This window comes from Oncorhynchus kisutch, linkage group LG19 (genome assembly GCF_002021735.2).
Source record: "Oncorhynchus kisutch isolate 150728-3 linkage group LG19, Okis_V2, whole genome shotgun sequence".
NCBI lineage: Eukaryota > Metazoa > Chordata > Actinopteri > Salmoniformes > Salmonidae > Oncorhynchus > Oncorhynchus kisutch.
Window position 1 is genome coordinate 42,882,252 of NC_034192.2, and position 24,718 is coordinate 42,906,969.

General features: G+C 43.7%; 1 protein-coding gene across 16 annotated transcripts in view; it reads left to right on the plus strand.

The window, feature by feature from the left end:
• Positions 1–24,148, plus strand: part of LOC109864853 (rap guanine nucleotide exchange factor 2) — a 144,339-nt gene extending 120,191 nt beyond the window's left edge. For 7 of the 16 annotated variants that reach the window (XM_031797183.1, XM_031797184.1, XM_031797186.1 and 4 more), the window contains 16 exons: positions 850–1,016; positions 1,261–1,379; positions 1,824–1,981; positions 2,195–2,209; positions 2,792–3,032; positions 3,384–3,767; positions 4,081–4,292; positions 9,166–9,289; positions 9,777–9,800; positions 11,096–11,319; positions 11,560–11,730; positions 12,628–12,771; positions 15,991–16,195; positions 16,962–17,476; positions 19,937–20,358; positions 20,914–24,148. In XM_031797183.1, coding sequence (XP_031653043.1) covers positions 850–1,016; positions 1,261–1,379; positions 1,824–1,981; positions 2,195–2,209; positions 2,792–3,032; positions 3,384–3,767; positions 4,081–4,292; positions 9,166–9,289; positions 9,777–9,800; positions 11,096–11,319; positions 11,560–11,730; positions 12,628–12,771; positions 15,991–16,195; positions 16,962–17,476; positions 19,937–20,316 — 3,083 coding nt within the window. In that variant the 3' untranslated portion in view covers positions 20,317–20,358; positions 20,914–24,148. Of the gene's footprint in view, positions 1–849; positions 1,017–1,260; positions 1,380–1,823; positions 1,982–2,194; positions 2,210–2,791; positions 3,037–3,383; positions 3,768–4,080; positions 4,293–9,165; positions 9,290–9,776; positions 9,801–11,095; positions 11,320–11,559; positions 11,731–12,627; positions 12,772–13,607; positions 14,339–15,990; positions 16,196–16,961; positions 17,477–19,936; positions 20,359–20,913 lie in introns of those variants that run through there. The other 9 variants (XM_031797185.1, XM_031797188.1, XM_031797191.1 and 6 more) reach the window with 6 other exon arrangements.
• The last annotated feature ends 570 nt before the right edge of the window (positions 24,149–24,718 follow it).

Sequence of the window (24,718 nt, forward strand, 5' to 3'; positions counted from 1 at the left end):
AAGAGTTATTATGACTAACTATGAATTGAATACTAATAGAAGAATCTAAGTAACAGTAACAATTTTATGTTCCACACAGTATTTGTAATTATTAAGGATCACCATTAGTTCTTGCCAAGGTAGCAGATACTCTTCCTGGGGTCCAAACACATTAAGATGCTTACATTACACACAAATCATAATGATAAAATACTGTACATCATATAACATTATTACACCACTACATATCTACAATACAAAATATATAATACCATCATAAAGCAATATTGCAATGTGTGTGTAGAGTTTGTGTGCTCGCGTTTGTGGGCGTATGCGTGTCTGTACCTGTGCGAGTCTCTTCAGTCCCCACTGTTCCATAAGGTGTATTTTTATGTGTTTTACATCATAATCTACTGCTTGCGTTGGTTTCTTGATGTGGAATAGAGTTCCATGTAGCCATGGCTCTATGTAGTACTGTGCGCCTCCCATAGTCTGTTCTTGACTTGTGGATTGTGAAGAGACCTCTGGTGACATGTCTTGTGGGGTATGCATGGGTGTCCGAGCTGTGCGCTAGGAGTTTAGACAGACCGCTCGGTGCATTCAGCTTGTCAACACTTCTTACAAAAACAAGTAGTGACGAAGTCAATCTCTCCTTTGAGCCCTGAGAGATTGACATGCATATCATTGTTAGCTCTCCGTATACTTTTAAGGGCCAGCCGTGCTGCCCTGTTCTGAGCCAATTGTAAATTTTCTTAAGTCCCTCTTTGTGACACCTGACCACACGACTGAACAATAGACCAGGTACGACAAAACTAGTGGCCTGTAGGACCTGCCTTGTTGATAGCGTTTCCCCCCCTTTCATCCACCCAGTGTTCAAGGAGCTCCTTGCCCGACCAGAGCACGACCACGAGGCAGAGGGTGAGGAGCCACCCGAGGTGGACCGCAAGAATGGCGCCCCGGCACACCTGCCCAAGATCGGGGATATCAAGAAGGGCTCACGCTACTCCATTCCTGACCTGGCGGTGGATGTTGAGCAGGTGATGTTATGGACTACAGTACCCATAATGCTTTGTGTATGTTATCAAGGACATATTCATTAGGCACCAAAAGGACTGAAACAGAAAGGTACTACCTGACATTGTCCAATCAGAAATGCTTGTTTTTATTTTTTTGTTGCAAAACATTTAGCTGTGGTGTGGCCTAATGAATAGGTCCCTGGTTTTATCTTAGTAAAGACATTCCTAACGCCTAATGTAATGGTGTCCCGTCTCCTCAATGCAGGTGATGAGCCTGGAGAAGGCCAGCAAGAAGGCCAAAGCCAACACGGTGGGGGGAAGGAACAAGCTCAAGAAGATCTTTGACAAGACGCTCACCAGCATCCTGCCCCCAAAACCATATAAGTAAGAGACGTCAGAGACCAATGGAAAAGGTTGCTTCAATGTTAGAGGACCGGAGTGTGGAATAAAATAGGCTCGACTTATTCATGTTTTTTGTGTTGTGTTAATGATGTGTTGAGCAGTGTCACCTCTTATGAAGATTTATTTATAACAAATGTATTAAACTAGGCAAGTCAGTTAAGAACAAATTCTTATTTACAATGCCGGTTATTTAAAAAAAAATAAACAATGTAGTAAATATTTTCTTAACTGTATTGTTAAGGGCTTGTAAGTAAGCATTTCATGGTAAGGTCTACACCAGTTGTATTTGGCGCATGTGAAAAATAAATTGTAATTTGATGTATTGAGCAGTGTAACCTCTCTTTCTGATATACTTTACTGTAAAACATTGCCCTCTATCCTCTGACAGTGGAACTTTCCAACCCCTCCCTCCCTCTGTTTCCGTAGCGACGTGGGCGTGGGCCAGTCGCAGGACGACAGCATCGTGGGCCTGAAGCAGTCCAAACAGATTCCGGCCGCGCTGCCAGTCAGCGGCAGCCTGTCGTCCAGCAACCCTGACCTGCTGCAGTCCCACCACCGCATCCTGGACTTCAACAACCAGCCTGGTGAGGACCAACAGACACACTCCTCTTTGAACCTTTTAATGTACAACCGTATGTTATAATAATATAAACATTACACATCTATAAGCTCCACTTGGCTGTCATCTCTCTTGAGGCAGTCTATTTTCATACATTGCTAACCGGGGAAATTCTTCGCCAGATGTTTGACCCACGTTTTAATGTTCTCCCACACATATACTCTTTGTGTTCCTTCAGCCCCAGTCGTGACGAGTGAGTATCAGTCTGCTTTTGTTCTGCCCACGCAACGCTTGTCCTCTTTGCAAAGCCAACCTGCTGTTTCTTTCACAAGCTTCCTATGGTGTTTCTAAATCTGGGGTCTTAAGGGTTAATGTTTTCTAATTGTGGTTATGGTCTGGGCTTGTTGGTCTTGATAACAGCAGCCTGCAAATCAGTGTGTTTCAATGGGTTACGTGTCCTTGTCCTTGTCAATGCTGTCAGTCAGCCCCTCTGTCTTTCAAAGTTCTAGTCGGCTAAATGAGTTACACAAACTCACCGTAGATCATTGAGCATGTCAGCGTGGCTTCTAGCAGACATCAGTTGTTGACATTTTTGTTGAAATGTTTGGAGTACAGTTTGAAACTAATTGATCCTGTAAACCTTTTCGAGGTTAAGTGGCTAGCAGTGACCCATTCTAATTTTGGTGTGTTTTGGGGTGGTATGGTGAATTATGGTTTAACCTTGGGTATAAAAAAAGCAATGGTACTTGAATGATGTGACTGTCCACAATGAAATTGCTGAATTCTGACATGAGAATTGTGTGGGTAATTCCTATTTAATCCCCCCCCCATCCAGACATGTCAGACCAGGTGCTGCGGGTGTTCAAGGCAGACCAGCAAAGTCGATACATCATGATCGGTAAGGACACCACGGCCAAAGAGGTGGTGGCCCAGGCCATCCGGGAGTTTGCCCTGACTGCAGTGCCCGAAGCCTATTCCCTGTGTGAGGTGTCCATCACACCGGAAGGCGTCATTAAGCAGCGCCGGCTCCCGGAGCAGCTGTCCAAGCTGGCAGACAGGATACAGCTCAGTGGCAGGTAAGTACTGGTTTTATTGATCACATTTGTTATACAGGTTATACAAGAGATGGCAAAGTCCCCTTCTCTTGTGCTGACTTTCTTCTTACCATTCCTATCTTAATCACCCCCTCTTATGAAAGACCTTGTCTTTTTCTACTTTTACTTAAGTCACAGTACATCAGGTGTTTGTTAATAGTTACTCAACTTGATGAGTAAGTCCAACAACAAAAACACCTATTTTAAATATGTGCTTTGTGTTGAGACGATTCTATTGGAGGAGCAAAATGGAGATAGACCATTTATTTATGTACAATAGAATACCTGTGTGTATGTGAGAGAATAGTAAAGGAACTCCCTGCTCTTCTCTAGATACTACCTGAAGAGCAACATGGAGACAGAGACACTCTGTTCAGACGAGGACGCCCAGGACCTCCTTCGTGAAGGCCAGATCTCCCTCCTCCAGCTGTCCACCATGGAAGTAGCCACGCAGCTCTCCATGCGCGCCTTCGAACTCTTCTGCGCCATCGAGCCCACCGAGTACATCGACGACCTGTTCAAGCTCAAGTCCAAGACGGGCTCGTTTTGCCTCAAGCGCTTCGAGGAGATTATCAACCAGGAGACCTTCTGGGTGGCGTCGGAGGTGACCCGGGAGCCCAACCAGCTCAAGCGCATGAAGACGGTCAAGCATTTCATCAAGATAGCTCTCCATTGTAGAGAGTGCAAGAACTTCAACTCCATGTTCTCCATCATTAGGTGAGGTCGGAGAGTAGGAGTACGAAAGGAGACCCGGCGGCCATGTTGTATTGTTGTGATGTAGATGGATTAATCAGATTTGGAAGAGTTTTACACCAAATTCAGCAGTTAGGTATGCAGGCTTTCACTCCAAACATAATCTTGCATACCTGATTATACTGAACAGCTGCCCACTGAATTGTAATTAGCTGAATCAGGTATGTTTGTGTGGGGTTGGAACAAAAGCCTGGAACCAGAGATAGCCCCCTTCTCTACTGTATCAGTATTCTAACTTCGCTGTCTTTCTGTGGTCCTCCCCCCCCCCCCCCAACAGTGGTCTGAACCTGGCCCCAGTATCTAGACTCCGGGGCACGTGGGAGAAGCTGCCCAGTAAGTACGAGAAGCTGTTCGGGGACCTGCAAGACCTGTTTGATCCATCCAGGAACATGGCCAAGTATCGCAATGTGCTCAACAACCAGAACCTCCAGCCTCCCATCATCCCCCTGTTCCCCGTCATCAAGAAGGACCTCACCTTCCTGCATGAAGGTAGACAGCCACACACCTAGTCATTTTGGATCACAAAATGGCCCAGAACATCACTGGAGCCAAGCTTCCTGCCGTCCAGGACCTCTATACCAGGCGGTGTCAGAGGAAGGCCCTAATAATGGTTAGACTCCAGCCATGTGGAGGTGAAAGAAAGATGCACCTGTTTAGGCGAGGTGCTGGCAAGCGAAGTGGAAAAGAAAAGGACACGCACACTTTAGGAGCTCAGATGCAATAATTTAATAACCTAATAACCAACCTTTCAACAGACAAGCTGTCTTCATCAGGGTATGATGACAAACACTGCAAGTCACTAGTTTTATATAGTTTCAAAGGGGACACACAGGTGTCTTTAATCATGGCTAGGTATGGCTTGATGTCATTGGTTAATTTGCAGATATAAATAGAACAATTAAAAAAACATTAATGGATGGCATACGATCATAGATAGAATTTGGCTACATAGGCCCACAAACATTTACAATGAGTAGCAAAATCACAAGAATGGCTTTAGATCAAAGTCTACGTTGAGACCGAAGGTAGCAATGGTCTTTAAATTAATATCCAGACAGCTTCTAGTTTTAACAATTCATTGTCAAGGTCACCCCCTCTCCTAGGGAGGGTGACTTGTTCAATCCCGATATAATGTAGGGACGAAATAATGGTTAGTTTCCAAAAAGACTCCAGCCACCCTAGTCATAAAGTGTTCTCTCTGCGACTAAACTGCACGCGGTACTGGAGTGCTAAGTCTAGGTCCAAAAGGCTCCTTAACAGGTTCTACCCCCAAGCCATAGGACTAGTGAACAGTTAATCAAATGGCTAGCCGGACTATTTACATTGGACCCCTACCACCTACACGTACAGTACCAGACAAAAGTTTGGGCACTCCTACTCTTCAAGGGTTTTCTTTATTTTTACTATTTTCTACATTGTAGAATAATAGTGAAGACATCAAAATTATGAAATAACATGTATGGAATAATGTTGTAACCAAAAAAGTGTTATTTTATATTTGAGATTCTTAAAAGTAGCCACCCTTTGCCTTGATGACAGCTGTGCACACTCTTGGCATTCTCTCAACCAGCTTCACCTGGAATGCTTTCCCAACAGTCTTGAAGGAGTTCCCACATATGTTGAGCTTTTCCTTCACTCTGCGATCCAAACCATCTCAATTGGGTTGAGGTAGGGTGATTGTGGAGGCCACGTCATCTGATGCAGGACTCCATCTCTCTCCTCCTTGGTCAAATATCCCTTACACACCCTAGAGGTGTGTTGGATCATTGTCCTGTTGAAAATCAAATGGTAGTCCCACTAAGCACTAACCAGATAGGATGACGTATCGCTGCAGAATGATGTGGTAGCCATGCTGGCTAAGTGTGCCTTGAATTCTAAATAAATCACAGACATTGTCATCAGCAAAGCATCATCACACCACCTCCTCCATGCTTCATGGTGGGAACCATCACATGCGAAGATCATCCGTTCACCTACTCTGCGTCTCACAAAGACACGGTGGTTGGAACCAAAAATCTCACATTTGGACATTTGGATTTCCACCGGTCTAGTGTCCATTGCTCGTGTTTCTTTGCCCAAGCAATTCTCTTCTTCTTATTGGTGTCCTTTAGTAGTGGTTTCTTTGCAGAATTTCGAACATGAAGGCCTGATTTTACCCAGTCTCCTCTGAACAGTTGATGTTGATATCTGTTACTTGAACTCTGAAGCATTTATTTTGGCTGCAATTTGAGGCTGGTAACTGAGATGAGATGACGCTGACAGATAGTCGCCTCGCTTCAGGTACTTAGAAAACTAGGCAGTTATTTGTTTTTTTATGTACTATTTCTTACATTATTAGCCCAGGAAATGTTATTACATACAGCCGGGAAGAACTATTGGATATAAAAGCAATGTCAACTTACCATCATTACGACCAGGAATACGTCTTTCCCGAAGCGGATCCTTTGTTTGAACCTCCACCCTGGATATGCAATCTTGTCCCAGGGGCCGACCCAAAACAACGAGGTCGCCGCAGGAGGCCTGTGTCTTGTGACCGTAGCATACGTGTAGGTATGTATGGCAGGACCAAATCGGAAAGATGGGTAGGAGCAAGCCCATGTAATGCTTTGTAGGTTAGCAGTAAAACCTTGAAATCAGCCCTTGCCTTAATAGGAAGCCGGTGTAGGAAGGCTAGCACTGGAGTAATATGATTTTTAAAAAATTGGTTCTAGTCAGGGTTCTAGCAGTTTTAGTGCTTTATCCGGGGAGCAGGAAAGTAGAGCATTGCAGTAGTCTAACCTAGAAGTGACAAAAGCATGGATGAATTTTTCTGCATCATTTTTGGATAGAAATATCAGATTTTTGCAATGTTACGTAGATGGAAAAAAGCTGTCCTTGAAACAGTCTTGATGTGTTCGTCAAAAGAGAGATCAGGATCCAGAGTAACGCCGAGGTCCTTGACAGTTTTATTTGTGACGACTGTACAACCATTGAGATTCTCAACACTGGGGTCCCACAAGGGTGCATTCTCAGCCCTCTCCTGTACTCCCTGTTCAACCATGACTGTGTGGCCATGCACGCTCCCAAATCAATCATCAAGTTTGCAGACGACACTACAGTGGTAGGCCTGATTACCAACAGCGATGAGACGGCCTACGGGGAGAAGGTGAGGGCCCTCGGAGTGTGGTGTCAGGAAAATAACCTCACTCAATGTCAACAAAACAAAGGAGATGATCGTGGACTTCAGGCAAAAGCAGAGGGCGCACCCCCCATCCACATTGACGGGACAGTACTGGAGAAGGTAAAAACTTTTTAAGTTCCTCGACGTACAAATCACGGACAAACTGAAATGGTCCACCCACACAGACAGCGTGGTGAAGAAGGCGCAACAGCACCTCTTCAACCTCAGGAGGCTGAAGAAATTTGTCTTATCTTCTAAAACACTCACAAACTTTTACAGATGCACAATCGAGAGCATCCTGTTGGGCTGTATCACCACCTGGTACGGCAATTGCACCGCCATCAACCATAAGGCTCTCCAGATGGTAGTGCGGTCTGCACAATGCATCACCGGGGGCAAACTATCTGCCCTCCAGGACACCTACAGCACCCGATGTCACAGGAATACCAACGAGATCATCAAGGACAACAACCACCTGATCCACTGCCTGCGCACACCGCTATCATCCAGAAGGCGAGGTCAGTTCAGGTGCATCAAAGCTGGGACCGAGAGACTGGAAAAACAGCTTCTATCTCAAGGCCATCAGGCTGTTAAACAGCCATCACTAACATAGAGCGGCTGCTGCCAACATACAGACACACATCTCTGGCCACTTAAATAAACAGACTTAATAAAGGTATCACTAGTCACTTTAAATAACGGCGCTTTAATGTTTACATATCCTACATTACTGATCTCATATGTATATACTATATTCTATGCCATCTACTGCATCTTGCCTATGCCGCACGCCATCGCTCATCCATATATTTGTATGTACATATTCTATTCATCCCTTTACATTTGTGTGTATAAGGTAGTTGTTGTGAATTAGTTAGATTACTTGTTAGATATGAATGCATAGTCGGAACTAGAAGCATAAGCATTTCGCTACACTAGCATTAACATCTGCTAACCATGTGTATGTGACCATTAAATTCAAAGCAAATTAAATCTTATCCTCTGCAGCAGAGGTAACCCTGGGTCTTCCATACCTGTGGCGGTCCTCACGAGAGCCATTTTCATCATAGCGCTTGGTGGTTTTTGCGACTGCACTTGAAGAAACCTTAAGTTCTTGACATTTTCAGATTGACTGACCTTCATGTCTTAAAGTAATGATGGACTGTCGTTTCTCTTTGCTTATTTGAGCTGCTCTTGCTATAATATGGACTTGATCTTTTACCAAATAGGGCTATCTTCTGTATTCCCACCCCTACCATGTCACAACAACTGATTGGCTCAAACGCATTAAGAAGGGAAGAAATTCCACACATTAACTTTTAACGGGACACACCTATTAATTGAAGTGCATTCCAGGTGACTACCTCATGAAGCTGGTTGAGAGAATGCCAGGAATGTGTAAAGCTGTCAAGGCAAAGGGTGGATATTTGAAGAATCTCAAATATAAAATATATTTTGAATTGATTAACACATTTTTGGTTACTACATGATTCCATGTGTTATTTCATAGTTTTGATGTCTTCACTATTATTCTACAATGTAGAAAATTGTTTTAAAAAAATAATAAGAAAAACTCTTGAATGAGTAGGTGTCCAAGCTTTTGACTGGTACTGTACATATTATCTTGACTAACCTGTACCCCTTCACATTGACTCGGTACCAGTACACCCTGTATATAACAATAATGAGACTATCTTATTACTTTTTCAAACTTTAGTTTATTTAGTAAATATTTTCTTAAACAACAATGTAGTTAAGAAAAATATGAGTTAAGGGCTTGTAAGTAAGCATTTCATGTTGTGTTCTGCGCACGTGACAAATGCAATTTAATTTGACAAGAGACCAGCAAAATATTGGCTGGGTCTACCATTTTTGTATTCGATGTTGCACTAAGTTAAATTGTATGCCAATATTGCCCAGAGTGGCGTAGTGGTCTAAGGCACTACATCTCAGTGCTAGAGACATCATTACAAACCCTGGTTCGATCCCGGGCTTTATCACAACCGGCTGTGATCGGGAGTCCCGTAGGTTCGGCACACAATTGGCCCAGTGTTGTCCGGGGAAGGTTTGGCCGGTGTCGGTTGTCATTGTAAAATAAGAATTTGTTCTCGACTGACTTACCTAGTTAAATAAAGGTAAACATTTATTTTAAAGGCATCTTAATCAATCTGTTATTACTAATAGTCACTTGTCTTTCCCCAGGGAACGACTCTAAAGTGGACGGCCTGGTGAACTTTGAGAAGCTGCGGATGATCGCCAAAGAGATCCGCCACGTGGGTCGCATGGCCTCCGTCAACATGGACCCAGCGCTCATGTTCAGAACCAGGTAACTAACAACGCTTCACCATCCCCTTCAGGTCCAATCAAATCCCTGTGGGTTGTCGATGATTGATTGTTCACGAGTAGATTGTCAATATTACCCGCTTCAAGGCTTTTTTTCTTGAGCAGCCGTTTCTCCGGGCCAACCCAGCTGTTTCCTGTACGGTCTACTTATTGTTGGTGTCGAAACCACACAGTGCTCATGTGAAACCACACAGTGCTCATGTGAAACCACACAGTGCTCATGTGAAACCACACAGTGCTCATGTGAAAGTGTGTGTGACTTTGCATGTCCACCATGCTGCCATGTCACTATTGAGTGTCTGTTTGTTATCAATGTTTGTCTCTCTTTCTCTCTTTTGTGGGCCTCTGGTAACCTTGCTCATCTTGGTGGCTCTTAGTGGTCTATCCTGTCTAAGCTTGTCTCCCTCCTTTCTCTCTCTCCGTCCACTCTTTGCCCTCTACGCTTCACTGTTCATGGCTATCCCTTCTAGGAAGAAGAAATGGAGGAGTTTAGGGTAAGTTTTGGTGACCGATCTTTCCATGCTATTTTATTCTGCCCAATTTATTTGCTTTCCCTCATTATCTGATGCCTCGTTTGTTTGGTTTAGTGCTTATTTTACTAACCTGTTATTTTGTGCTGGTTTTACTTACCTGTTAAATAGTGCTGGTTTTACTTACCTGTTATTTAGTGCTAATTTAACTAACCCGTTTTGTTTCATATCCTTCTAACACTGCTTGGCTCTGGTAAAATGTTCTTTAGAAATGGAAAAGATCATGACTTTTGCTAGTTTCAAGTCACATTTTTTTCATTCTTCCAAAATATTTCTCAATGACTCATTAAAACTGATATAGCGATGTTGCATCCCATGCAATTCACAATCCATGAACTAGCTAAAGTGATTACTTTGTCTTCCCACCTACTTAACAAAAACAGCATGCCAGCATTCCATCTTGTTTTCAGTTCTATTAGTTTGTCATAGTGTGGATTTTTTCTGTATATCAGTCTCCAGACTAAACATATTTTCTTCAACATGAAAGTCTATAGTGTGCCACAAGGACAGCCGAACTAGTCATGCTTTACATCAGTGTTTCCCAAACTCGGTCCTGTTCGCCCCCCCCTGTTTAGTTTTCCCCCCTAGCGCTACACGATGAATCAAATAACCAGCTCACCATCAAGCTTTGGTTATTTCAAAGCTGTGTAGTTCTAGGGTAACAACCTAAAACATGCACCCAGGGGGGGGCTCCAGGGCTGAGTTTGGGAACCCCTGGTGTACATCAGTGGCCAAGGAGAAGTAGTTTACAATACAATCATTGTGTTCAATTCCACCACACTATACATGTACTCTGGATGTACCATAGGTTCTGATGAAAAGGCATTTCACTACAGCTACTTTGGTTTTAGACCACAGAAATGTTAACTGACTATCATCACTATTTGAACCCCCAACACACACATACACGCACACACCTCCCCTGTTTCTTGACTGATTGACCCCCTGGCCCCTATTCCCTCCTCTTCCTTGGAATGCATGGAATGTTCTGGAGCTGAGAGGAATGCCCCCAAAGCCTCAGTCTCTGCATGTCTGCCTCTCAAACGGCCCTCCTCTGAGCTACATTCCAGGAATAGTACCCCCACACACAGTTACCTAAATAGTACACACACATGGTCATAGTCTGATGGTGGTCACGATCTTCCCTCTGTCTCTCTCTCTGTGTGCGTGTGTGTGTGTGTGTGTGTGTGCGCGCGTGTGTGTGTGTGTGTGTGCGCATGTGTGTGCGCGTGTGTGTGTGTGCGCACGCGTGTGACCAGTTCTCTTAGCCAGGGCAGTGCCAATGCGGCGGTGCTAGACGTCACCCAGACGGGCGGGCACAAGAAGCGGGTGAGGCGCAGCTCCTTCCTGAACGCCAAGAAGCTGTACGAGGATGCCCAGATGGCCCGCAGGGTCAAGCAGTTCCTGTCCAACCTCAGCCTGGAGACCAACGAGGAGGCGCTGCAGACCCTCTCGCTGCAGTGTGAGCCCTCCATCAACACACGTAAGTGGTGGAGAGAGTACATGCTGTGGACAACACACACACACGATTGCGTTCTGTCTCGCACTTAGTGTGGGAGTACATACACTTGGGATATTTAACTGCAATATGAGCCCTCCATCAGCATGTGATTGATGCACATATGAGTGGTCCAGGTGGCCATTTTGGCTCAGCAGCAACACTCGGTTTCTCACTGGTAGTATTGATTGTTCAAGTACCACATTCTCCTCAACCATTTCTCAGTGCCCAAGAATGCTGGTGGCAGTAAGAGGCCAGACACGTCTCCGGTGGTGTCCAGGGCTGCCAGCCAGCAGAGGGGCCAGCTGCAGAAGGGCAACCAGGCCCTCCAGGTGCCTGCTGTGGCTCTCTACCCCTCACGCAAGAAAGTACCCGTCAAGGACCTGCCACCATTCGGTAAGAACTTGCACAAGTTAAGGGGGAAAATATACTTGAAAATATATACGTTATAGTACTTTGTTTCTTTCCCGACAGCATACAAATCTGTGTGTTTCCTTTCAGGAAAACAGATTTATTTCAATTTCAGGTAAAACGTACCTGATCACAATGTTGCTTCTAGTGTGGCATTACGCTAGTTTAGCCGCTATGAGCAGGTTTCCCAAAAACCCAGATTAAGTTTATTCCTGAACTAAAAAACACTGTCAATGGAGATTCTAAAGATGAATCTGCATCTTTGAAACTGGCCTTTGCTGAAGTTTTTATCCTACTGAGGGTTAAAGCTGGAATCCTTAATGGGGAATCAGCCACATCCGATATGATATTACAACAACAAAGTTACTGTAAACAACGAACACCGTTTTTTCCCCTCAGACATTATTGTACGCTCGGAAGAAGAGCAGCGATTATTTTTTACCATGCTGCACGACGCTCCTAAGCTCAACAAAAAAAACGCCCCCACCGGCGTTGGTGGGGGCGACCGGCGGTGGTTGGTTGGCTACTGAGGATTCCATCTTTACGTGTAATTCAGGATTCAAGAAAACTGTGGGAAGTGGGAATTATTTCATGAAGAACCTCCAGTGGAGGGAGACTCATGTAGCTGTGCTCCAGTGTGTTGCTACAGTAGTATCCAATCTGCCAAGTTTGCTTTTCTCCATCCATTTAAATTCTTAGACAATAGATAAAACCTCTGTAGTTCTACCTCTCCTTTCACTGTGACTTGAGCACCACCTAGAGGCCATCTGGCCAAGTGAGGATTAAAAACTCACCAGCCAATGTAGGCTATGGCTACGTTTAAAACCCCACCATTGACGTTGACTCAGCAACGCTAATTTTGGCTATTGTTTTGTTTTGAAGGCACGAGTTCCCCTCAGTCGTTGAAGAAGATCCTGTCACTGTCAGAGGAGGCCAGCAAGCGTCAGACTGAGGACACTGTAACATCCAACAACACCTCGCAGCTCTCCTCCCCGCCCACCTCACCACAGAGCTCGCCCAAGAAGGGTAAGATAATAATCCCATCAATCCAACCTCAGCCCAGTGCCCCTCTCACTCACAGAGATTTAGAAGATTACTGCTGACACCTGGTGGTCATAGTGAAACTACCAGTTCAGCCTTCTGTGATGTCATAATAACACTGCTGTAGCAATGGTTAATCAAGGTTTTTAGGGCCATGGAATACTGAAAGTGTTTTCTTGTGACCCATGTAAAAGGAAAGTTGAGCTGACGGAGCTTGCAGTTTTTCCCTATGGTTTTAGTCATCAATCTAGCAGGAGGGCAATATTTATAAAGGTTGTAGTGTGTGTGTCCCCCTCCTAGAAAGCTATGACCTTTGGCTTTCACCTGGAATTGTTTATTTATGTCTGAGAAAAAAACACTTTTCAAAAGATATAATCTAGTACACACTAGAAGTATAATAAAAAAATATGCAAACATGATGTTATGATGAAAAAATAATAATGATTAAGCCTTTTATACTTTATAATATGTCCATATATAGTTATAATCTGTTTTAGGAACATCTACCCAAGATATTTCACCTTCTTTATTACTTTACAAACATATCATAACATTAGTGATAGTCAAAATCTGTTACATCTAATCAAATTTAAACAGCGTGAGTCTCTCCTATAGACGAGGGGAGAAAGGATATGTAAAGGGTTCCATTTTGTCGTTCTGAGCATATGCAATGTGACTGCCTAGTCTACACTGTTCCATATTGGAATCAGCTATCAATCACCCCTACCTACCTCCTATCCCAACTACCTCACTCCTTACATACTGTGATGCTGTCCTGTGTCCTATCTGTGTGTGATGTCTCTTTGCCTTGCTGCACGCAGGGCTCGGGACACTGAAGGGCCAAAGTGTCCGGAAGGTTACCTTTACCAGTAAACAGACAGCCACAGGTAAACTGGGACTGGCCCAGACCGGCCCTAGACCTAAACAGACGCTGCTGGCCTAGACCTTTTATTTCAATATTTGCACTGTCTCTATGTACACTCACAGGGCCCTACACACTCACACATGCACACAAACACTCACTCCACCACCCGCTCACTCACACATAATATGGAGATACATTTATACGGACTCTACACACCCGTACACCACTCACATACAACCTGCTGCTACTATTGTTTATCTTATATCCTGTTGGCTAGTCCCCTTATCCCTATAAATATCTACCTCCATCACTCCAGTGTCCCTGCACATGTAAATATAGTATTGGAATTAACTTTTGAAGTATCTCCTGTATATAGTATGCTTACTTACTCTCTATATTATTATTCCTTGTGCTTTTTTTCTAGTAATACATTGTTATTGATTATTGCATTGTTGGGTTTTGAGTTTGCAAGAAGGCATTTCACTGTACTTGTGCATGTGACATTAAAACTTGAAACTTGAAACTAGAAACTAAGAAATAAAATGTTTTACGTTGCATGCCCTAATGAACACGACCCAGTTGGATCTTACAAATACGAAGTGGTTGGGACCTGTATATATACTGAATAAAAATAAAAACGCAACATTATTTCATTGATTTTACTTAGTTACAGTTCAAGTGAGGAAATGCATCAATTGAAATAAATAAATTAGGCCCTAATCTATGGATTTTACATGACTGGGAATAAAGATGTGGGCCAAAATGGGCCTCAGGATCTCATCACGGTATTTTTGTGCATTCAAATTGCCATCGATAAAAAACAATTGTGTTCATTGTTCGTAGCTTATGCCTGCCCATACCATAACCCCACCCTCACCATGGGGCACTCTCTTCACAACGCTGACATCAGCAAACCGCTCGCCCACACAACGCCATACACGTGGTCTGCAGTTCTGAGTTCGGTTGAACGTACAGCCAAATTCTCTAAAACAACGTTGGAGGCGGCTTATGGTAGAGAAATTAACATACAATTATCTGGCAACAGCTCTGGTGGACATCCCTGCAGCCCCCTCAAAACTTGTGGTGTTGTGTGACAACTGCACATTTGAGTGGCCTTTTATTGTCCCCAGCACAAGATGCAGCTGTGTAATGATCATGCTGTTTAATCAGCTTCTTGATATGCCACACCTGTCAGATGATGGATTATCTTTCAAAGGAGGAATGCTCACTAACAGGGATGTAAGCAAATGTGTGCACAACATCTTAGAGAAATACTTTTTTTGTACATATGGAATATTTCTTGATCATTCACGTCATGAAACATGGGACCAAAGCTTAGCATGTTGCATTTATATTTTTGTTCAGTGTACATAAGGGGTCCTGCGGGCTTGTCTGTCGCCCCGCTTGTCTTAGTAGCAGAGTTGCTGCTGGGATGTCTAGTAGTATGACTGTTGCTTCAGAAGATATATGGGCTCAGATGCTGCTGCTTCACCGACATCCACAACTCCGCTTGATTCATGTCTGTGTGTTTAGAAGCCGGTAGAAGCCCTTCGGTCCACCGGTGAAAACTAATTCACTTATTATTGGATGGGTTTCAGGAACTGACTTGACGCTAGGCCATCTGACTTAGAAGATCAGTCCCCCATTTTCTGAATGGTAGCTCGCGGTTGGTTTGCCAATGATTTAATGTCACAGAACACTCAATTTCCAATTACTTGTGCCCAGAATGTTAGAGAGCAGAGTAATTTGATGAGATTTCTGGCTTTGAGATGAGGTTCTTGATGTGTGTGAATGGAGATTGCTTTGAAATGTCAGTCATTCTGTGACTCCAAGCTAAAGGTGTGAGGATCTTCATTTTCTTTTCTCTATTGAATCACTGCCCCAAGCACGTTCTGAGTTTGTTGTAAAGTTAGGACTTTCTGTGTATTTCCCCAATCCTTTTATTAGGCTGATTTAGGTGATTTTAGGTGATTGTGGGCTGGTGGAGTGGCTTCCTTGAATCTTAATTTCTCCTTTAATATTAGGTCACAGAGTATGACCGGCCGTGTTCAAGCTGTAAGTTATCTGGCGCACAGTGTGATGGTAGTGATTTGAGAGGTTAGAGGTTTTGTTTTCGACGTGCAGTTAGAAAGAGAAGTTTCTTGCAGCCTATGAACCTATGTGTTCTCCCATCCAGCCTGCTGTAAATCCATGTTAGGTTCTAAACGATTCAACCCTCTGAACACAACCCCTGGACTAGTAGATTGGAATCATTTAGCACTTTGTGACATCTGCTGATCTGAAAAGGGTTTAATAATGATTGATCAGTCAGTTAATGGACCACCCCCTACTCTCTCCAGGCTACCCCAGAACAGGAGATGCCTACTCAGACTCGGGTCACAGCGAGATCTCATCGCGCTCCAGCCTGGTCAGCAACTCCTCCTTTGACATGGCCCAGGAGGAGAGGAGGGGGCTCAGGCACTCCGGCGGGGTGGGAGACCCCCACGCTGGAGGGGTGCGTCTGGAGAGGAGAGCTACGACAGACCCGGACCAGTACAGCCTCGGGTATGAACCAACACTGCCCATTTCTATTGATCATCATCCCAAAAACTTAGTTTAAAGGGGTAATGTACCCTAGTTATAAAATTGTTGAGTGGTTAACTTGAAAATGTAGTATTTGGTACACATCCTATTTTAACAGCTAAGTACAGTGATGAGCGTTAATTTCAAAAATGGAAAAGGGAAGAGATTCAATCCCAACTCTTTATTTTAACAACCCAGTTGTTAAGGTATAGCTTGTCTCTAATCCCTAACCCCCACTGTAAAGGTAAAGCTTGTCTCTAATCCCTAACCCCCACTGTAAAGGTATAGCTTGTCTCTAATCCCTAACCCCCACTGTAAAGGTAAAGCTTGTCTCTAATCCCTAAACCCCACTGTAAAGGTATAGCTTGTCTCTAATCCCTAACCCCCACTGTAAAGGTATAGCTTGTCTCTAATCTCTAACCCCCACTGTAAAGGTATAGCTTGTCTCTAATCTCTAACCCCCACTGTAAAGGTTTAGCTTGTCTCTAATCTCTAACCCCCACTGTAAAGGTTTAGCTTGTCTCTAATCTCTAACCCCCACTGTAAAGGTATAGCTTGTCTCTAATCTCTAACCCCCACTTTAAAGGTATAGCTTGTCTCTAATCTCTAACCCCCACTGTAAAGGTATAGCTTGTCTCTAATTTCTAACCCTCATTGTAAATGTATAGATTGCCTCTAATCACTAACCCCAATTGTAAAGTTATAGCTTGTCTCTAACTCTCTGCCCCCCCCTCCCCCCCACAAACAGTTCCTACTCGTCCATGCAGGACTGCCGGGGTCTGTATACCTGTGCCACGGTGCTATCTCCCAGCTCTGAAGAGCTGACCCAGGACCAAGGGGACCGTGTCTCCCTGGATGCTGCAGACAGTGGCCGCGGCTCCTGGACCTCGTGCTCCTCTGGCTCCCACGACAACATCCAGACCATGCAACAGGGACGCAGCTGGGAGACCCTGGCCTTCGGGCCGGGTGGTGTGGTCAGCGTGGGTGTCCATCCTCCCGGGGGGCCTGAAGCGTTTATAGGGGTCCCCTCTGGACTGTGGGCGTCTCAGGCCAGAGGGAGCTGGGCATCGGCCTCTTCTTCATCTTCCTCTGCAGCCTACTGGGGCGAGGACTCAGAGGGTGACACGGGCACGATTAAACGCCGAGGCGGGAAAGACGTGAACGCTGACCCGGAGACGAGTAGTATCACGTCCATGGGGTCTGACGAGGCCAAGCAGCACGGGAGGCCATCGCCCATCACCGCCGGCAACAAGGGTCTTATCAGTGAGTTGTCCTTTGAAATGTTTGTTTGTCTGTTTTGTTGATGGAAGGGTTAAGCTGTCCTCATAGGCTAATGTTAGGGTGACCATACCTGTTCCTAATGTTAGGGTGGCCATACCTGTTCCTAATGTTAGGGTGGCCATACCTGTTCCTAATGTTAGGCTGGCCATACCTGTTCCTAATGTTAGGCTGGCCATACCTGTTCCTAATGTTAGGCTGGCCATACCTGTTCCTAATGTTAGGCTGGCCATACCTGTTCCTAATGTTAGGCTGGCCATACCTGTTCCTAATGTTAGGCTGGCCATACCTGTTCCTAATGTTAGGCTGGCCATACCTGTTCCTAATGTTAGGCTGGCCATACCTGTTCCTAATGTTAGGCTGGCCATACCTGTTCCTAATGTTAGGCTGGCCATACCTGTTCCTAATGTTAGGCTGGCCATACCTGTTCCTAATGTTAGGCTGGCCATACCTGTTCCTAATGTTAGGCTGGCCATACCTGTTCCTAATGTTAGGCTGACCATACCTGTTCCTAATGTTAGGATGACCATACATGTTCCTAATGTTAGGGTGGCCATACCTGTTCCTAATGTTAGGCTGGCCATACATGTTCCTAATGTTAGGCTGGCCATACCTGTTCCTAATGTTAGGGTGGCCATACCTGTTCCTAATGTTAGGCTGGCCATACCTGTTCCTAATGTTAGGGTGGCCATACCTGTTCCTAATGTTAGGGTGGCCATACCTGTTCCTAATGTTAGGGTGGCCATACCTGTTCCTAATGTTAGGGTGGCCATACCTGTTCCTAATGTTAGGGTGGCCATACCTGTTCCTAATGTTAGGGTGGCCATACCTGTTCCTAATGTTAGGGTGGCCATACCTGTTCCTAATGTTAGGGTGACCATACCTGTTCCTAATGTTAGGGTGGCCATACCTGTTCCTAATGTTAGGGTGGCCATACCTGTTCCTCAACAAATTAACAGGTTCCTGATGAAAGGTCGGATTTTTAGAATGTTCTGAAAATGCTAAACACTGCTCACATGTGTGTGCATTTTTACATTGTGTTCATCCATGGAGAGAAGTGCATGTCAGCTGAAAGATGTCCGCATGTAGATCTCCATGCCAACACTTTTTCTGGATGGAGTGTGTGGTGCAGACTAGAGGTCGACCGATTAATCAGAATGGCCGATCAATTAGGCACGATTTAAAGTTTTCATAACAATCGGAAATCGGTATTTTGGGGTGCCGAATTTGCCGATTTTTTTTATTTTTATATATACCTTTTTAACTAGGCAAGTCAGTTAAGAACACATTCTTATTTTCAATGACGGCCTAGGAACGGTGGGTTAACTGCCTTGGGACAGAACGACAGATTTTCAACTTGTCAGCTCGGGGGATACAATCTTGCAACCTTAAAGTTAACTAGTCCAACGCAATAACGACCTGCCTCTCTCTCGTTGCACTCCACAAGGAGACTGCCTGTTACGCGAATGCAGTAAGCCAAGGTAAGTTGCTAGCTAGCATTAAACTTATCTTATAAAAATCAATCAATCATAATCACTAGTTAACTACACATGGTTGATGATATTACTAGATATTATCTAGCGTGTCCTGCGTTGCATATAATCTGACTGAGCGGTGGTAGGCAGAAGCAGGCGCGTAAACATTCATTCAAACAGCACTTTCATGCGTTTTGCCAGCAGCTCTTCGTTGTGCGTCAAGCATTGTGCTGTTTATGACTTCAAGCCTATCAACTCCCGAGATGAGGCTGGTGTAACCGAAGTGAAATGGCTAGCTAGTTAGCGCACGCTAATAGCGTTTCAAACGTCACTCGCTCTGAGCCTTCTAGTAGTTGTTCCCCTTGCTCTGCATGGGTAATGCTGCTTCGAGGGTGGCTGTTGTCGTTGTGTTGCTGGTTCAAGCCCAGGGAGGAGCGAGGAGAGGGACGGAAGCTATACTGTTACACTGGCAGTACTAAAGTGCCTATAAGAACATCCAATAGTCAAAGGTTAATGAAATACAAATGGTATAGAGGGAAATAGTCCTATAATTCCTATTATAACGTCAACCTAAAACTTCTTACCTGGGAATATTGAAGACTCATGTTAAAAGGAACCACCAGCTTTCATATGTTCTCATGTTTGGAGCAAGGAACTTAAATGTTAGCTTTCTTACATGGCACATATTGCACTTATACTTTCTTCTCCAACACATTGTTTTTGCATTTATTCAAACTAAATTGAACATGTTTCATTATTTATTTGAGGCTAAATTGATGTATTATATTAAGTTAAAGTAAGTGTTCATTCAGTATTGTTGTAATTGTCATTATTACAAATAAATAAATAAAAAATTGGCCGATTTAATCGGTATCTGTATCGGCGTTGAAAAATCATAATCGGTCGACCTCTAGTGCAGACGCGTAAAATGTTAATTGCGTTTTACCCCACCATCTTTCACCCCCCTTAGCACGAAAGGAGAGCCGGTACCGCGAGCCCCCTCCCACCCCGCCAGGCTACACCGCCCTGACAATCTCTGACTTCAGTGAGGGCCAGACGCAGTCGCCACCCCCGCCCACGGCCCCATCCCACTCTGGCCGCCGCCCACCCGACTACTCCACGGCCCTGCAGCGCTCGCGCATGGTCACCCAGTCGCCCGACTCCCAGCATCACCACCAGGCCCAACAACACCCAGGTTCCGGAACCACAAAGCGCCATGGGCTCCACCGCACCCGCTCGCCAGACGAGGATGAAGAGCCGGAGGAGGAAGAGGGTGAGTCCTTGTCTCCCAAACTAGTCGCTCTGAGGAAGACAGTGGCACACACAACACCAGAGACAACCAGGCCCTGAGATGAGTGTACCGGGTTAAAGGGCAGCCCCCCCCAGGCTGAGGTAAATTACTGATTTATACCAATGATAACATGCATGCCCACCAGGAACAACACAGACTACCCTCATATCCACTGCAAACCTAGTCTGGTCCCAGATCTGTTTGTACTGTCTTGCCAACTCCTATGGGGAATGGGCATTGAGGAGATGTCAAGACCGCACAAACAGATCTGGGACCAGGCTAGCACAAACCCACCACGGCATCTCATGTGCATGATGTCATCATGCTTGAACCAAAGCTCATCAGGCGTTAGCTCCTCACTCTCTGTGTTGAATGGCATTCATCTGGGGGCACAAGTTGTTAGGTTTGCGCACCAATTTTTATTTGTGTCAATGCTTGCACAAATGCTCTTCTATCCCCAGCAGTGTTTTTATCACTTTTAATGTTAATGTTTGTCGTTTTTTGCAAATTGTTCAGTTTTGATAGTAGACCATGGTACAGAAAGTTCACATAAAGGCCAGTTGGTGATGTTGTGGGGGCTTTCTGCCTCTAATTCTTTCACAGGGTTTTAACATCTTTGTAACCAACATGGCTATTTTTTTTCTTTCTCTCTTCAGAGGATGAACAGGTATCAGCAGTCTGAGAGAGAACTGTCTTCTGCTGGATGACTTGAAGTCGCTTCCATGGAGCCGGAAAAAAAGACACTGATGGACGGACAAAGCAATCCAGTACGTACGTGCCTGCCTCCTGCATCGTACTCTCCCTCCTGATTGGTAGACTCCTCTGCTCATCTCCCTCCCCTGCCTTAAAGCATTATCAGGGGTTGAATAACCCTGCTTGAAAAAATACTGTGAAGAAGGAGAGACAGAAAAGAAAGATACAATGCCTGGCACTTTGGAAAAAAGAAAAACAAGTCAAACTGTTTTGCTGGAAAAACATACGGCGACGCATGACAACCACGCTCACACACACAGGTGTCCTGGAACAGCTTTCCAAGACTATTATCCCAACCCCACCTCACTTTACACACCGCATCATGACGTGTTGAGCTATACCATTTGTCTGCACTTTTTCTTTTTCTACTTTATAAAACGGGAACAAAACGGACAATGATGATTTAATAAAAGAACATTGATCGATTTTGAACTATTAAGGATTTTCAAATTCCTGCTAGGTTTTTGGGGGTCTTCTTTCCAGAACTATTGCACTCTGGAGGTAAAAGAGACTATACCCAAGTCTTATATCAATGGACTCGGAATGACAAATCTGTCAAAAGGTTGTTTTATTCCTTAATTACAGTATTATATCTGGTCATTCACATATTAGACATGACCTAGTGGTGGCTCCACCCCACTGCTAACTGGACAGTCACAATGAGAGAAATAATTGTTGGTTACCTCAAACGATTTCTCTCATTGTGACTGTCCAGTTAGCAGTTGCAGTTTGGCTCCAGCACTTTTCAGTAAAACCTTAAGTTTTAGTACAACCCTCCATTCCCAACCCTGGCCTGGATATCGGTCTCTTTTTACAATACGACCAGCCACATCTTAAGTTCTAGGTCATATACAGTAATGTACAGGTTTAACGGTGGGGGGCGTAGTAGTGGCCCTACCTGTCTAGCCGGTCCCATCTGGCTGGACCTAGCTGGTGGGCCAGTCTCATCTCCGATTGTAAAACCTCTTCTATTTTTAGTGATAGATATGGCTGCCTGTAGTTGTTTAGCTAGGCTGGCTAGCTACTTAGCTACATAAGTTGGCAAACATAAAATAAATATCCCCCCCCCCCTCACTGTAACAGGTATGTTAGTCATAAATACGTGTTTCAGATTATTAACTCAAGTTAGCTAGGTAGCTTGCAGGAAATATAACATAGTTAGCTAGCCACCGTGTCTGTCATCTGCCCTCTTGGTGCTGGCATCAGCTGTAGCTGAGATTCTAGCTAAATCAAACTCTTCGCTATATTCCAGTTGAAACGTATGGGTGAATGTCATCATGTAGGTAACAAAAATGCTCCATCTTTGAATTTGTGTTGATGAGAGTTATCACTTGAAGCCATTGTGGTCTGGTCAGTTTTTTTCAATTTTGCCTAAAGGATTGTGTTAGTGTCCGCCTCCCTTTCAAAAAAGCCTGCCTTGGGGGAGGGACGGGGCCAGAGCAGGAAGCATTGCCCACACACGTTTTAGTCTTTCAGAGATTGGAAAAAATGTCAGCTTGTATATTTAGCAATGAATCCTCTGATAGGAACATCCAGGTTTTAAACTGGAAGGTCACCTGGTGACTTATATTCATTCTATATTTAGACAGTATTGTTTTGGACAACTATGTGAGATTTATATTGGCTTAGTCTTGTCCCTAATGGTGATGTTGAAAGATAAGTACAGAGGGGATTTATACCTGTTTTTAAAATGAACCAACTTGGGGATGTGTTTGAGTTATGCACCCCAAAGGCTTGAATCCTATAGAGGTGAATGGAGTCTCGGATCTTTCAGTGGTGCTGCAATCTGCTGTTGCTACGTCCATTTTTGGACTTATAAATTAATGATATATATCCATTGATTCTTGAAGAATATGACTTATAAATGCCTCATGAGCTTAGTTCAACTTTCATGCTTAAAACTCATTTTGATATCTTGATTGGTCAGTCCTTGCATACATATCTCCATCTATTCATTTGAGTGGTTACATTTCTCCAGGTCCACCCCTAAGCTTTTTAGCAAAACAGAGGCGGTGTGAATGCTTTATTGTTTCAACTAAGGATTGCCCTTTTTAAGACTGAACTAGAATACACGAGAATGAACTAAAATAAACCTTCTCTCCAACCTTGCTGTTGGAGACATCCCTTCCTCGTCATTGCAAAGCCACTGTTCCTCCACTGTTACAGGCATCAAGATCAGTGGATGTACATATGAGTAGGCAATGCTAGCGTAGAACAAACCTGTTATCCACTGTTTCGCAACATCATTGGAATTGACTGAAGGTTATTGAATATGTTTGTTTTTTGACTCCAGTGGGGAAGTTACCTAGATTAAATAATTAACTTTGATGGCTGCTAATCAGAATTATTAGTAATCAAATTGTGAACTTATTTTATCACTGAGTTGTGCTGATCACATTGATCAGTAGTAAAACTATAGACTGAGAAGTAGAAATAAACGAGTGCAGTGTTTTTCACTGTGGTTTGTCATTACACTATAATCATTAGTCATGTTTTTTGTTCATGATACATTTTTTCTATGGCTGCCAATAGATTGTCGAATGTGTTTGTAATTCAGTGGTAACATGCATCATCATCATTCACTTTCCTTCAACTCTTTAGCAGGCCAAGTCCTATTTCGAAAAACAAAACATTGCACAACAATGTACAAGCATAAAGATAATTGTAGTAGGTAGAACTGCTACTCGGTTTGATGTGATGTCAAGTGAGAAGTGTATATTTAACTGGTGATGATTTCTCATACTTTCTTGTACTACTTTGACCTGTATGTCTTTTAAAAAGACAATTGGTGGAGTACGTATCGGTAGTTTTTTTGTATTTTTAATACAATAATTGTAAATATTGGTTATATTTTTGTTGAAATGTACTATGTTTATGCCTCAACATCCAGTTTGTATGAAGCTGGGAAATCAATAAATACTACAAAAGTGATCAATTCATAGGTTTAAATGCACTTATTTTTTTCCTACATTTGGAGGTTTCGTCTCTTGAATATTGTTCCTTTCCAAGACCTCTCCTACGCACCATCTAGTGTTTGCACAAGATAAGACATGGAAGTAACTTGAACTGTGTAACCCTCATACTTTTCTAACTGACAACAGTGTACGTCAGAATTAATAAAAATATGTCTCCACTTGTTTTTTGTTTTTTTACTTTTGTCATTTTTGTTTGGAGTAATAATTACTCAAATGTGATACATACAGCAATGTAAGGTATAGTTAGCCATGTTTTCTGAGGAGATAAAACGTTGTCTTCACTGATCATATTTATTTAACATATTTTCTACAACGCCTTAAACTTTTCAGAACTAAAACTGTTCATGGACATTGACTGAAGCCTGTCCTTTAGCAATGTAATGTTCAAGGCTTCTTGAAAACTCCTTGTTTCTTTGAATTAGAGTACATTCAGACCCTTTATTAGACATTGGTTAAATGCTGTTCACTGTGAATGAGCAAACTTTACAATTGTACAATTTATTAAAATCAGTATACATAAATAGCTGGTTTTCATTTATTTCAGTCATACATCAATGATGTGTTTTTAGGCTGTGGTTAGAGCCAAGTAGACAGCCTTCCAAGTCTGGTGTACAAGGTGATCCAGGTCTGGTTTATGTAAATCACACATGGTGATTTGTCCACACTGTCTCTTGGAGTAGGCCTATGCTCAATCCCTCTTTAAAACTATTTTCCTTGGGGACTGGACCAGAAA